Source organism: Zonotrichia leucophrys, chromosome 2, assembly GCF_028769735.1.
Source record: "Zonotrichia leucophrys gambelii isolate GWCS_2022_RI chromosome 2, RI_Zleu_2.0, whole genome shotgun sequence".
NCBI classification, from domain to species: domain Eukaryota; kingdom Metazoa; phylum Chordata; class Aves; order Passeriformes; family Passerellidae; genus Zonotrichia; species Zonotrichia leucophrys.
The window spans coordinates 5,910,006-5,926,345 of record NC_088171.1 but is presented as its reverse complement, the minus strand read 5'-3'; the positions used below and the strand labels follow the sequence as shown (position 1 = coordinate 5,926,345).

Here is a 16,340-nt window from a genome sequence, read left to right as displayed (position 1 = left end):
CCCTAGAGGCTTTGAAAAGAATGGTGTTTGTGACAGTTTGATCTCTCAGGTCAAGTTACACCATCACCACAGGAAAAAGAGGAAAGAATGACTTACTTGAATTATCTGTAAGAATTGTGGCTGCACTCATTAACCTCTGTCTTCGGACAGGATCATTGATAGCATCCATTGAGACCTCATAGTCCAGCAGGATCTGCCTCTTTGGTCAGAAAGACAGCAGAAGATGAAGATGTAATACTTACAATACAAATATTACAGGGGAACATGAAGATGTAATAATTACAATACAAATATTACAATACTTGCAATGCAAAAATTATATCCAGCAGGAGATAAATATGCCTTTTCAAATACGCGTTACAGCAAAGCTTTTACTTGCTGAAAGAACATAAAACAAAAAAAAAAAATCAGATGCTTGAAGACAAAGAACATGTCATCAAAAGCAGTACAATATTTCAAGAATTTTTTCCTTTCTGAAGACATTTAATTAGCAGTTATATTTCCATTATAAAAGAATAACAGGGGGCAAGGGAAGATAATCAATCTGTCTTTTCCAGTGAATAATAAACAGACAAAAAAAACCACTGTCCATCAGTTTGAATAAACTGTTGGCTATTTAACTATGAACTACTGATTTTTAATAAATAATCATGTATTAATATGAAAAATAGTCACTTAGTTAATACAAATTATTGGGATTTTTAGCCCTATTAAACCTATCAAGATCTAAATAATATTGAACTGCCTAAAACCAGGAATGGGACGACTTTTGTTTTCATTAGAACTACCAGATGACAAGGAACCTGATAGCCAGGGAGTGGACAGACTGACCACATCACAATGCACTGTATTTTAGAATTCCCTCTCAGCACAATTGCATTTGCATAATTTTATTCTTTGGGAAGGATAAATGAATGAGAATATATCATAATGTTACCTCAAACTCCTATGATATTATGATTTTTATAAACTTATTCCATAAAGCTGTTATTCAGGGAATGAAACCGATATCCTTGGCCTTAAAAGTTTAATAACAATTATTTCTTTTTTCACTCTGATGAAAAATGATTTTCATCATTTTTTTTAATGAAAAAAAAATTTTAATGAAAATCTAAGCAAACTTAGCTGATAGAGCTATCAGAGAACAAACCTATAAAATGAATTGATAGTACAGTGCTAAAATGCTCATTTTCCCCTCTGTTTTTTCTCTGAATCCAAGAGGCTCCAAAGACTCTTGTAATCATGGCCTGTGCAAGTCACCCTTCATTCTTTTCTCCAAGATTTGGTGTCTCAGAAAACAGAAACCCAGAATAATTTGTGTCTCAGCCTGACTAAAGTTCTCAGTCATCTTGTTGAAATTCACAGCTGTTAAGGAACCTCAGAGTTGTGGTTTTGGAAAGGACAAGGACATTCACCCACACTGAACTGGTTACTGCTGCTCATTGATCTTTAGCTGAAGGAAATAATTGGGCATGAGAAGTCCTCTGACAAATTGGGATTTAAAATAGGGATGTGCACTATAATGTTATAAACTCATTCTGTCCTACCAAAAAGCTTCTACCCAATGTGATTTTTAGCATCTTCAGCCTCTTTTTGTGATGAAAGTAGAGAGGACATTGTTTGGGGAATCCTCAAACAGCAGAGCCTGTACTACCAGTAGTTGTCATAACATGGAATAAACTGCCATGTTTGTTGCAGATTATTATTATTTGAATAAAGGTAAAGATATACATTGGAGAAGCTCACAGTGCTTGGATCATACTTTAGGCTTTCCTAGAGATTTTCAGAACTTTGTCATTCCCTGGACACAGAGAGGGGAAGGGACCTTGGAAAGGTCTGAAGATGTTATTTCTGAGATATAAAAATCCAAATTACATTTGGCATCCATCTGTGCAGACTTTGCAGCCTTGCAGAAGTAAGGTCTAGTAAATAATCCACTTTTATCTCCTGTCTCATACATCTCCTGCAGCATAGTCACAGATTTAAGAGAATAAAGTTAAATAGAAATAAACAGCCATAAAAATTAATTTTATACTTACAGAACATATGACACATATTATGAATTTTATTTTTTTTTTCTGAATAGATACAATAAACCATTACCATGGGCTGTGACACAGCATTTCTTTTACGTGCAGCAGAACCAAACTAGGTCACAAAATTGAATTATATTCTTAACACAGCAGGGGAAACATTATTGACACTACAAGAAGCAAATGCTTTACCAAAGGAGATGACAGGTGGCTGCCAAGTGGGTGATTTGGATTCCTTCAGCTCAAATATAGAATTTATTATAGCTGGGATTATGGAATTTAGAAGAAATTCTGAACATGATGACTGTCAGAATGAGAATTTAATCAATTTTAGCTAGGATTATATGTCTGAGAAAGACTTCCCTCTAAGGATACTTTTCAAACAAACCAAAGTTGGAACATTATTTCTCTTAGCTTTGCTATGAGAAAATTTTCATTTTCAGTGAGATGGGTGGAACAATTCTGATGTTCTCTCAGAAGCCAAAGAGAATCTGTCTCAGGATGAAACCAGCACAAGGGCATGAGAAGCTTTCTTTTTAGATATTGTTGAAAAGAATTAAGTAATATGGATAATTACCTGAGAATTATTTTGAAAGAATCAGCTCAAGATTAAAATATCTAAATATAGGTATCTAAATGAAGATGTTGACAAAGAGCCAGAGAATAAAGTTGGGATGGTCTTCTAGAAGATACAGTATTTTGTCATTGGCAAAGGTACTGTGAAAAAAAAATCTCCAAAATTAAGCAAAGAAAGAATAATGAGTCTTAATAGAAGTTTCTTAATGGACTTAAAAATGAGTGGTCAGCAGAGGAGCCAGGAATCACTGCTGTAAATGAGATGTGAAACAATATGTGTGAGATTTAGCCTAATGTTTTAGATATCCATGCTTAATTTATCCATGTGTGCAATGCATTTAAAATCCCAGTATATGGGACACATGTTTCTGATAAGTTTTATTCACATAAATAAATGTTTCTGAAGCCATTTGAGATGGACTATTGAGACATTTGGTAGTTGAGACATCCACAGCAGCAGACATGGCACATAACATCTGTGCCCTTCCATAGAGGAGGTGAAAGCCAAGTAAGACACTAGAAAAGCCCTAATGTCACTAGGTATCAATTTGTGACCTGGAAAATTAAATCTCCACTTGACTCTGGGAGTTTAGAACATAGAACACATGTAGAAATCTTAAAAACCCCATAAGTCCAAAAATTCAAACCCTGGACAGAATCTAGTTGCCTAAATGTAGATATTTAGCAACATTTGAGATGCTGTAAGGTTTATGAGATACACACAAAGTGCTGGAAGATGTGCCACAGATAATAAGGATATCTAGAACATCCACCATATGCAAGAGCAACTAAACTGGCACCAGATGTTTAAAGTCAGCAAGTGAATCACATCCCAAAGATCAGAAATCTTCATATGAACTAAACCCTATCCTAAATATTTAGGTCAGATAGTGAGTTGTCTGTAGAAAAGAATAATAATTTTAAAAATAAAATTAAAAAAAAATTAGGTCTTTAGGAAAAAATTCTTCAAATTAAGAATTTTATACATTTATTTCTGCAGCACAAACAGAGATATTGACAGAGCACAGGTCTATGATGTGCCACAAGTGACAGCCACTTCCAACTTCCCTCTCAGTTGCAGGTAATGCTGGGGCTCCCTCTGCTCCCAAAATCTCATCCCTGAATTGTCATATCACATGCAAATCTAATGAATGTATTTTATACTTCAAATACTTACAAGCTTCTTGTGGCAGCGATCAGGCTGTGAACGAAATATTTGCTCCTCATTTTCCTGGTCATTTGAAATTAAGTTTTGCCTTGAAGTAGGTGTTTCTTTATTACTCTCTTTTCCTTCTGAATTTTTCAAGTCAGCAACTGGCATTTCAGATGCAGCATGCAAGGCCTTACTGCTTTCTTCCACAGCCAACATCTGTAACAGGAAAAGCAAAATATCTGCCTGTTAATTCAAGGCAAATACCAATGCATGGACTAAGATCATATACATGTAATTATTATGATATCTGAATTATTTGCACTGACAGTTCCTAGGTTTCAAATGTTAAACTATCATCAAAAGACAGGAGTAAAAAATGTTATTCACAATTCTGAAAGACATAGCAGGGTTACCTGTGAGCTACTCTAATTAAAGTCTGCCCTTGTCACTTTAAATATTGTATTTTTTATCTGATTTACGAAGTATGATGGCTTATCCTTTTACTTTCCTTTTCTTGATTTGAAAAGGACCTTGAGTCCATGACAGCAGAAGACTAAGGGCTCAAACTAAATGCTAAAATCTTAAATTTTCCTAAATCCTAATCCTGTTGAAAGAAAAATAGAAATAAGGAAAAAGAAAAACAGAAGGAAGAAAAGCCTAAGCAAAGCCTGTCAAGGTGGAATATCAGACACAGAAATATTACAGAGCTGTCAACAACTGTAGAGGAGGAACTTCTGGAAACTTTTCAAACTATTTCGGTAAAATGGTGATGCCTAACACTTCAATGATGAAATTTGATAGTTGCTAGAGAATATTTGCTTGTCCTTTTACAAGTCTGAGCTTTCTGACTGCTAGCAGTAAACCAGGGAAATCTTTCATTTAAGGTGGGCGATAAAATGTATCCACTCATGCTTCCTTCCTGCAGTAATACCAGGAAAGAAAACCCAGAGAAAGGCACAGTAATAATGGTACTGTACAACAACAGGACAAACTATGGAGTGCAGCATTCGTGGAATATCATAAAAATTACTTCCTTGCCAGAAAGGCATTCCTGTACAATGTCAGGTCTGCAAATCCTAAAACTTAGTATATTTTAACTTGGATTTATGATGGGTTTTTGTATAACATAAATGTACATGCATACATACATTTGTAAAGACATAAAGAGAAATGAAGTGTCAGAAAGTATTGTAAGAAGCCCATGTTTAATTCAAAACATCATTTCCCTAATTCAAAAACAGAAAAAAACAAAAGGAACTAAAGGAACTACAGATCATATATGATCATTTACAAACCTGTTCCTTCTCTATAATTTGTCTGGCATCCTGAAGCATTTTTTCTTTTGCCTCTGTTTCAGCACGGGTTGCTCTGTTTTCCTCTTCATATGCCATGGTTACCACAGCCAAGATCAGGTTGAAGAGATAAAATGAGCAGAAGAAGATGACTGCCATAAAAAAAAAGATGCAGGACACTCCAGAGGTACGGATGGTCTGAGAGGAAAAGGGAAAGGTTGTAATAAATTCCAAACAAACTAATATTTACAAAGCAATTTCAAAATAACTGTAAACAATTTATTTTTCTATGCAATAGAAAAGGTTAATGTATTACAGTGTTTTCAGTGAAAAACATTAGGATCTGCTTCTGGTCTAAGTTATACATAAAAATGTCACATACTGCAGAAAAGAATTCAAAAATTAAAATGAAATCAAATATCTTCCAGCAAATCAGGCAAATGATCAACAGAGTTTAAGCTATGAGAAGACAAATTCATCTGTAAAGACATAAACAGGTGACTGTAGAAGACATTAATGAAACTCAGTAATGAAGATGAAAGCTAAAATTACTATAAAATCATGAAAGATGTTTTAATTGCAGAATCAGAGGCAACATTTAGACTGATTATCTTATATTTTTTTTAATGGTAGCAGAGGAGATGGTTCAAAATTAAGCTCTGAGACATTAAAAACTAAAAGTAACATGATCTTCAAAGCGCAAAAGATGTTGCATCCATTTAAAAAAGTCACAGTTAATAAAGGCTGATGGAAAAAAGATTTAAAATGGTGCAATATGAAAGATACAGAATAAGGCAGAGAGTATTGTTCCTGTGTGACAAAGGCACTGTATAGATATAAGGGATCCAGGAAGTTCTCTACAGGTATTTTTACATCATTTTTTCAAAAAAACACAGAATTGAAAAGTTACATTCAATTCTCAGAATCAAAATATAAAGTCCCCAATTTTTTTAGTACCATGTTGTCAAAAATGAAAGTGTGTACGTTGAGCCAAAAGGTTTGGTGAGGAGTCAGCATTTCAAAGGAAGACGAACAGAGAATGTGACAAATCCTCACATTCCCTGCAGTAGCAGGGAGCTCCCTGGCTGGATCTGCTCCATATCTCAGTCCTTTGGTGGTTACATACAAATATTTAACTCTTATGTAGCTCTTAATCACCTGAGAGTGTTCTCCAACAAAACTCTGAGCATTCACAGCAGGGTTGCTGCCACACAACCTCACTTGCAGAAGGTGCTACAGCTCAGTCACTTGACTCTACTTCCTTAAAACTTACATTGATTTTAGAAGAAAATTGGTGTCAGTAATGTTAAAACCAATACAGACTTTTCTAGTGGACATAAAGCTCTGATTTGCACATCTAAAGTCATTCCAGCAGTACCCACTTGTCTATAGAGACGCTCCCAGTTGTCCTGGGTCATCAGCCGGAACACAGAGAGGAAGGCCCAGCCAAAGTGGTCAAAACTTGTATAACCAAAGTCAGGATTTTTCCCAATCCTCTCACAGGTGTAGTTCTCTGGACACCCACTTCTAACCACAAAAGAAATGTTAAACAATACTTATGTGGAGATTCAGTTGAATCTGAATGCACCTAATACATGGCAACAAACAAAGATTTGTTCAGTTTGTCTGAAAAGAGGTTTCATTATTCCCCAAAATATTCCTGCCAGAAGGGCTGATTCATATCTGACCATCCCAGAAAACCATTTATCTAGGAAAGAAAACTAGACAGAAACCTTAGTTTGGGACTAGACAAAAACTCTCATTGATGTAGGATATGTCCTAACAAATACAGAGAGTCGGGGAAAATGGAAATGCCTTTATTTTTAAATAATTCACTAAGATGAGGAGAGGAGAATTTATTAATATCTAAAAGTCTTTAGTGATCTGTTCCCCTTCTCATTTTTATCATTCTACCTTATCATTATACTCCCAGTAGTTAGCAACAAAGTACATATAAAATTGGCTGCATTCTTGTTCTTCATCCTTTTTCTGGTGTGAAATATGTGGTTTTTAATTTAATAACACACCCATTGATCCATTTCTTTCTCCTGAAAAATCATTGCCATTCTTTTAGACCAAAAATAAAACCATAGTTCATCTGGGGGAAAAAAAATGAAGGAAGTACTAAAACTGCTTTGTTCACTTACTTGTTACCTCCAGTGTACTCACACAGCAATATTTCAGAAGTGTCTTTCAATCTGAAGCATTGCTCTAATATAAAAAAAATTAAAGAATCATAAAATTCGAAGTTTTCAGTTTCTACAGCTTTCTGACAGTAAACCAAATATCACTACACTTTATAAACACTATGATGGATCAAACCTCTGTGAAAGATCCTTTCCCAACAGGACTGATTGTCAGCAGATCTGTCTCTCTGGCAATTTAAAATAAACAGTAACATTTTGCTGCACAACTAACAATGTAAAATTCTATTTGATCTTTGGCAGAAATAAGAATCTCTATGTAAAGTAAACAAAATCCATTAATTACAGAGTGAGTGATGGAAAAAATCATTCTCTGTGCAGTAACCCTAAAATTAACATCCCTGTGCAATGCACAGATAAGGAAGAACATGCTTATAGAAAACTCAGTCCCTCCATCCCACAGATTGCTGATCTTTCTCCAAATCCAAGATTCACTAATCTCATATTCAGTTGTCCTAGAGACTTCATACTACTACTTGTGCAAATGGAAGGACAAACCTTCTTGGCAGAAATACATTCAACTATACATTAACATGTCTGTGAAAAATCAATACATACATAGGAAGATACACAGATTATGTAAAGACAGAAAAGAAAAACATTTACCTGCATCACTTGGTACATATATCTTGGCCTCCTTGCATAATGAGTCATTGTACAGAGTTTTATCGAGGATACATTTGGATTTTAAATTGCCCATAAAGAGCTGAAGGCCTATTAGTGCAAATATACTCAAGCAAAATACAGTCAGGATCAGCACATCCAAGAGCTTCCTAACAGACTCAACAAGTGAATTTACAATGACTTTCAGACCTAGGAAAATAAGATCCAGTAACATAAAATGTCAGAAAAGGAATGTAATGATGCTCCTATATGATAAGTCATGACACATGCAGGTTTGTTAAAGACAAAGTATTGATGTGTGGCTTTTGCACTAAAATTAAACACCTTAAATGCTTCATTAATGCTATAATTTCATAAATAATCAAAATATATTTACAATTACATGGAAATTATAAAGTTAATATATACTATGACCATGAGATATACTGTAATTTATAGATTTTCAAGCCAATTTTTGCAGTTGGACTCTGAAGTCATTCTTTGGTACCCTAATTAAGGACACAAGTTACAAAAAATATTGAATTCTGGATGGCATATATAACACACTGTCCAAAATATTACATACAATCTAGAGAGTGGCTGTGGTCAGTAAGGAAACAAATTAAAGTCTCTCAAATTGTAAAATCAACATTCTGGGAAATAAACCAGACAAGGATTAGCTAAAGAGGAAGAAAATTAAACCAGAAATATGGTGGTTTAGGTATATTATGTTAAGAAAACATATTACATACAGTGGGCTGCTCCAGGAAGACAAATTAAAGAGACATAGGCACTGGGCTAAATATAAATGTACATCAGTAATGGGTTAAAAAAGAATAAAATAATAATAATGCAGAATATAAATTTGCCTTTGTCATTTGAAGGCAAAATGATTTAAAAAATTGTTTGGGTGCTGCTGAGGGTGCAAAACAGTCACACCTTGGGGTCACAAAAAGTGACCAGAGAACTGGAAGACAAGAACAGGAGTGGAATTAGAATTTGCATTCTGGTGAAGCAGAGAGAAAATCAGTGAGGTGTGTTGTTCCTTACCTGGTATTACTGAAATAGCTTTCAAAGTCCTCAGTACTCTGAAAGTTCGAAGAACTGAAACATTGCCAACACTATGAGATGCAGCCAGGTACCTGCAAAATTAACCCACAGTCAACTGAATGACAAAGATGGAGCTTTTCAAAGCATTTTCTTCTGGAGCAGGCAGTAATGAATTCACTGCATAAAATACATCCTAAGATACATGCCTAAAATTAGGAATCTAAGTCCATTTCTAGGCATGGATTAAAGTAATGGGGCTTTGGAGCAGTGCCTCTGAAAAGAAATACAGTAAGTTCCTACTTTGGGTGGATTTGGATGCTTCAGCTTTGGAAGAGTTTATCCATCAAAATGTCAAATAAATATAAAACTGCCAATGTCATAACCGCACTCTTACCCTGAGACTTCTCTCATGAAAGTACATGTTGCTATCTCAAAACAAAATACACACTTCAGGAGAAGGAAGTTGAGCAACAGAGATTTATAATGTGTTTATTCAGTACCACATGGGGCTCTCTAACCTTTAACAGTCACTAAGAAGTTGAGTATTGCAACTTGTTTCAATTTTAACATTTCAACAATTAGAAAATTTCATCAAATCAGTATTTTAAAGCATTGCATAGTCTATACAGCACTTTTACAGGTTACCCCAAATTTTCTAAGACTTCTTTATGTCAGATAGGATATGAATTGTGACTCATCTCATGACGAGCTCATAACTGGTAATGGAATTCCTTAAAAAATAAAGTCTCAATAAAAAAATCTGAGACAAAAATGGTTGAAAAGGCAACCTCCCCCTCAAAGCATGACTTTGTCAGCAGCAGATCAGAGCACATTGGCTTTGCTTAGTCTTGAATAATTAAGACTGAATAATTATCAAGTACCCTAAGCAATATTGACACTTGAGTTAGCAGCTGACCTAATTTCTAAATAGTTTTCTTTGTTGTACTATAAGACATGGAAAAAACCAGGTGGAGGTACTGTATTGTAAAGTTGGACATTAATTAATTAGGGATGCAGGTAGGGGAAAAGGACCATAAATTAAATTTTTCATGCAACTGTTGGACTGTCTTGTGATAGTTGTAACTAACAGTAACTATCTAGTGATAGATGCTGATGATCAACAGTATTCAAGCTCCTTAGCAGTTAATTTTTACCTGTAAGGTTAATTGTTCATATACATATTGATGTGTGTGATGACACCTGGGTACATATCATCTATTAATTACAAATGAGGAAAAACCTACCTGTAGTGCTACAAACTACTCCCTTCTTTTTTATTCTACCACCTGACAACTTCATTTGGTGCCTTTAGCTCTCATTGTAGGAAGAAAAATATTATTTATTCTCTTTTTGTCTCTGTGCTGTACACTTCAACCGTGTTCCTGCTCTGCAATTGTCTTTTCATGTGAGTTTTACTCTATGTAGTTTTTGGTATTTGGAACTACAGATATACATATTCACTGCAGTTTTTTTAATTCTGACATCTTTTGACATGTGAGGAGCAAAACTACACAAAGTCCTGAATTAAAACACAGGCTACACAGAGAAATAATATGTGCTCTTCTTCTTTAGTTCTTACTCCTGATGTCTTCATTTTCTACCTCCTTCTCTGACCATGAGTGGATGCTGGAGTGGGGCTTTTACAAAGCTGTCTGTTTAAACTCCAACATCATCTTCCCAGCAAGTGGAGGCTATTCCAGAGCCCATGAATTTGTATGTAAAGCAAGGTGTGTTCTTCCTTGAGCAGCATTTGACACTGGGATTTCACCAGTTATTTACCACCAAGTCATTCAATGCCTTGTGCCCCATTTTGGACCCTTCTCAAATGAGTTTCATTGGATCCAGAGCACAGCTAAGATAACATAAAGGGGCAGGCTTGGTTTGGGCAGTTTATGCAATTACCTCTTGACAAAATTCAAATAAAGACTAAATTGAGAACAATCACACAGTTCTAAGATGAGCTTTTAATTTAGGTCTTACTTTAAAGTCTGTTTTTCTCATTGCAGGCATGCAAAATGTTATTCAAGCACAGTTTAGCAGGGAGGATGCCAACAACTGTAAGGAATTTCAGCAACACCAAATGTTATTTTCTCTTATTTGTCCCCTGAGTGTAAAAGAAAAACTGAGTTTTACTTACATTACAATAATAATAGAAAAATCCAAGCAGTTCCATGGATCTCGAAGAAAAGTAAATTCATTCCAAACAAATCCTCTTGCTACTACTTTAATCAATATTTCAGTGGTATAGACAGCAGTAAAAACATGTCTGAGGAGGAAAGCGTATACTAAAGTTACAGAAATAAAAATATCAATGAGACTGATACACATTCAGGCACATTTCTATGTTTTCTCTGATTTAGTCCCTGCATGGAGATAAAGGTAGAAAATGTGAAGGAAAATAGGACAGGTTGCATTACTTTCAGAAGCATCATGGGGACAAGATGTCTTCCTGAATTTTAGTAATTTTTCCATATAAATCTAAAACCACAAACATTCACATAAGCATATGATGCTATTTCTGGATGAAAGATAGCTCACATTTCCTTAAGAAACATTTTTAAGACTGTGTTTATGTTCTAAAGCAGGCTGGGAAAGTTCAAAGCCTCACCCTTCTGGCAGAACAATAACAACAAAGATGTATTTCAGCCTGTTAAGTTTGCACATTTTATATATTTATTCTGACAAATACACTACTACTGAAAGAAATCCTACAGAAAATTAAGTTCTCACCATGCTTACCCCAAAATAAAAGGAATTAAAATTACAGAACTTCTGAGGCTCCAGGCACATTTTCCAGATTTAATAATGGAATATGAACTCAAGTTACACTGGATACAGTGCACAAGTACCAAAGGAAGAAAGACATTACAAATAAGTGGCTTCCTAGTGGGAAAAACTGACTTAGGGGAGTCACCAGGAAACAGAGGAAAGCACAGAATGAATATTTATTCCTTTATAGCTTTTGCATGAGGCAACTACAACAGGCATTCAGGTTATTGTTGTAGAATGAAAGATATTAAGTTAAAATCCTGCTGCCCAGTCTCTCAGAAAGATTTAATCCTCAAAAGGAAAAATGGGCCAACCTCCTCTCTTACTCCAGATGGCAAAATTAGGCAAGGCAGAAAAAAGGGCATATGGTGAGAACCTCTAAGAAAAGGCACTGAATCTCCGCAAAAGACTGGGTGATATAATAACAATCCTCAGCCTTCCTCAGGTGTCTATCCAAGAATTTTCAAGCCCCAGAATTAGACCACCACATTATTTAAATTTTTAATCCTGCACATTAGTATCCATGGAAAAATAGTGAGCACATGGCCACTGAGGTACTTACTCAGTCCAGTTGGTTTCTACAAGGTGAGGGATAGTCATAGTCATACAATTGACTAACACAGTAAATGTAATAATGCCAAGAAAAACTGTGAATAGTAAGTCAAGGAAAAAACCTCTATATTATACAAAATGAGGTTCATGCAAGTTGCTGATTTCCACACACAAACACCACACAAGCATTCATAAGATAAGTTTTCATTTGAATATGCTCAGAATTTTTCACGTGTTTTCCAAAGGAACTTATCACAAATTATCCTGAGTTGGAGAGGACCCACAAGGATCACCAAAATCCAGTTCCTATCCTTGCATAGGACCATTTCAAGAACCTCCCACCAAGATCAAATCTTCTCAGCTGGGTAAAATTCATGTTTTAAATATAAAAATGAATTCTCTGCATGTGGAGATGGTTTTAGAAGTTAGGACAGTAGTGGGACATAACACGTTTGACATGTTCAGATACGTTCACCTAAAAAGACTTATTTCCACTAATTAATAATTCCAAATAAAAGCAGAAAAAGCAGAAACAGAGGAACAGAATGACAGAAAATGGCACAGAATATTTTCATATTCAAATCATGGAAACCAATGAAAGGATATGAATGGATCAGAATTTTAATTGCCTTTCTTCTGACTGGATTAAAAGGACCAAATATAAACAAGGCAGGTGTGGCAGAAAATCGGAAAATGGTCCTCCTTTTATTTAACACCATAAAAGTCTATTTAAAAGAAAAAAGATTCATAGTACATGAAACATTTGAATGAATGAAAAATTTGTGCAAAAATTACTTGTTGAGTTTTTCATGTCTGCATCTAGAGCTATATCTAACTGCAGTTAGAGCACAGTTTTCCTTTATTCTAACTTGGAGCTGTGACCTGATTATTCAGATTTTGGAGAAAAGCAGCTCTGTTGAAGTTCATTATTGCCTGAGAGGAAGAAACCATAATGGGAATGAATATGAAGAGCAAGTAATCATATTAATTTGGTCAAAGTAATTAAATTACTACTCTGGGACTGTAACAATGGTCTTAATACCTTACTTGTAGACAGTGTTACAGGCTACAAGAGATTATTTACAAGATGTAGATTGTGTAGCACTGCCAAAATCCTGGACAGTCAAAGCAAAATTTTAATTTTGAAGTATCTCTAGATTGTAACATAACACTGTAAATTCATTCTAAGCTACCTTAAGGTCCATGCAGCTCAGCACATTTGCCATATAGTAAAAATGAAATCTCTTGAATGAAAAACAGTTTCCTAACTTTAATATAAATTTCTTCAACTCAATCAACCTTAGTTCTTCTTCATCAATAGTATCACTTTGATTACTTTAAGAAAAAGGTATCTGGAAGATCAAAGTCTAAAGCATATTCTCTGATAAAATTATTACACTCCCATACCTTGCTGGCATACATTAAAACAGCAACTAGGACTGGATGAAACCTTCTGCTATTCATATCAAGTCTTCTTTGACAGTAGTAACAATTTAATTTAAGTATTTAATTTAGAAGGGATTCCTAGACTATCTATTTTAGATACCGCTATAGTCAGCATCCCCAACCACTTTGGAATAGCATGGAGTATGTGCAATATAAAGATGGAACAACAAACAAAGCCAGTGAGACAAAGTTACAGAAAATTAATTTAAGACAATGAAAGTATATAGGTTTGCTACACAAAGTAATGGAAATATCTTAAATGTGCCTCTCTTAATTTGTATAGTATTTGTAATTCAGTGAAAGCATCTGCAATTCCAGTGTGACCAACTGTTGGGCAGGCACTCTTTACACAGCAGGGAGCTCAGCCCCACAGGCATCAGAGAAACTGCTCTGGAAAACAAAGCACCACTAAGCCCAGAACATATTTACTATTAAAGTGCACCATTCACATATAATGTTTTCATAATTAACTTTGATTCTTGACTGGAATTTAAAATAGCTCTTCATTCCATAATGCAGAGCATATCTTAGAACTCCTCCTCAAAAGCTGTCAGTAATGTTCAAAGCTCTGTCTACAGAGCAACCAAACCCCAGCACCTCCTGAACAGAGCTTTTACTATCCCTTCAGCGCTCAGCAGGCAAAAACAAAAATAAAAAAAAAAATTTGGGAAGTTTTAACCTTGTGATCACTGTAGTATGGATCAAAATCCTCCAGGGGTTCCCCAACCAGCTCTGCAGGAATGTCCCCATACAGAGATGGCAACGTTTTGCAGATTTTCAGGTCAAGTTGAGGAGTAAGTTTATCTTCTTCAACTCCTTGTTCTTTAGTCTCCTTAGTCTTCTCTTTAACTTTGTCTTGCTCCTTTTTTTTGTTGGCAATCCTTTCCTCGATTGCTGCCAAGGACTCAGGGGTGAATCGTCGAAACCTGTTAGCTTCTGATGGCCAAAACAAGGGATCCATTTTTCCTTCTGCCTGTTTGTCTCCAGTACTAGAGGTAACTTAAGAAAGAAAGCTCTTGACAGTTACAGAATACCAGAAATAACACTTGCTTTAATGTCTGTTAGATATATGATTTTTTACTTGTCTGAAACTCTGTGTCAAAATAGAATAAAATAGAGTAGAATATGAACAGACTATTTCAATTGAAAAGATTCTACCATGACCATCCAGCCCAACTTCTTGACTATTGTAAGGCCTTGGGCACTGCCCAAGTGCCTCTTAAACACTGACAAGCCTGGGGCATCAACTATCCACCTAGGAAACCTGTTCCAGTGTCTGAGCACCCTTTTGGCAAAGAAATGTTTCCTCATGTCCCATGTAAACCCCCTGCAGTGTGGCTTTGGACCATTCCCATACATTTCCTATCACTGGATCCCAGGGAGAAGAGCTCAGCACCTCATTCTCCACTTATCCTCCTCAGGAAGCTATAGATGAAGTCACTGACAGCCATGAGGTCACCCCTCAGCCTCCTTTTCCAAAAAGCAGAAAAGCCCAAAGCCCTCAGCAGGTCCTGGTAGGGCATTCCTTCCAGCCCTTCCACCAGCTTTGGTGTTCTCCTCTGGACACACTCAAGGACCTTCTCATCCTTCCTAAGCTGCAGGGCCCAGAACTTCCCACAGTGCTCCAGATGAGGCCACACCAACAATGGACACAGCAGATCAATGACCTCTTCTGACCAGCTGGTCCTTCTGTGAGGCACCCATGATGCAAGGCAAATTAGGATATATATGAGGCACCCAAGATATAAAGCAAAACCAACTAGAAGTACATGGATTTAGAAGAATGAGTAATGAAAACCAGACCCAGTAAAGATCAACTACTTAATCTGGATCCACCCTGTGCAATTCAGGTTACAAAAGAGATATTTTTTTTCCTTTGCCTTTCCAGCTTGGAAGCATCAAGATCACACCTCATCACAACTCTGACAATCATCTAATTTTTTTTCTCACTGTAAATGAAAGTATCAGCAGCCTTGCACCTCTGTTACTCCTCCTCTGTACTTCCTGAAAACAGAATTAAGTTTCACATGTCCCATCTCTAAGGCTCATCAGATCCATCCCTTCCACAGCAAGGCCAACACCAAAATCAGCTCAAGGCTTTGTTCAGTTGCATTTTCAATTACTCTGCTTGAGGTTTAAAGGGGTAAGAGTGGCAATGAGAAGCACTGAGGTGACAAGGCAAATACTGTAAGTATTCAGTTACTAATGCCCAAATTTACCACAGAACTGTAGATGACAGCAATTTACATGACACCAGATCTCATCCACAGAAGATGAAGAAAATGTTGACCCATTACAGAATGATTTGTCCTTTGTGACTCACGTCAAAACCAATTACTTCCATTTAATAAACAATTTTGGTCACTGCCAAGTCCTTAAAACACTCTGCATTTTTGATTGCTGAGGTCCAGCTGTGCTGCTACTCCTTGTGAGCTCGCATCTGGACCATGTTAGAGAATCAATATTCTCTTGCAATTACAGCTCTCATCTTCAGATGCAGATACATTTATTTTAAAAGAATATGCAAGCAAAAATGATTGTGTAATGATTTTGTTGGGGTTTATGGGACTTGGGAGGGGTTTTTTTTCCTCCTCTGGGACTTTCCAAGCATGTTCAGATCTGATCAGGAACCACAACTCAGAGATCAGAATTTACCATGGTA

The 16,340-nt window shown here is 35.9% G+C and overlaps 1 protein-coding gene across 1 annotated transcript in view; it reads right to left on the bottom strand.

Annotated features, from left to right (window-relative positions):
- Nucleotides 1-14,639, bottom strand: part of LOC135443555 (sodium channel protein type 5 subunit alpha-like) — a 32,578-nt gene extending 17,939 nt beyond the window's left edge. Inside the window, 11 exon segments of the mRNA XM_064703847.1 lie at nt 97-199; nt 3,787-3,978; nt 5,058-5,252; nt 6,437-6,581; nt 7,202-7,265; nt 7,829-8,071; nt 8,912-9,003; nt 11,049-11,177; nt 12,243-12,329; nt 12,839-12,957; nt 14,358-14,639. Of these exon segments, the coding sequence (XP_064559917.1) occupies nt 97-199; nt 3,787-3,978; nt 5,058-5,252; nt 6,437-6,581; nt 7,202-7,265; nt 7,829-8,071; nt 8,912-9,003; nt 11,049-11,177; nt 12,243-12,329; nt 12,839-12,957; nt 14,358-14,639 (1,651 nt within the window).
- Between the last annotated feature and the right edge of the window lie 1,701 nt (nt 14,640-16,340).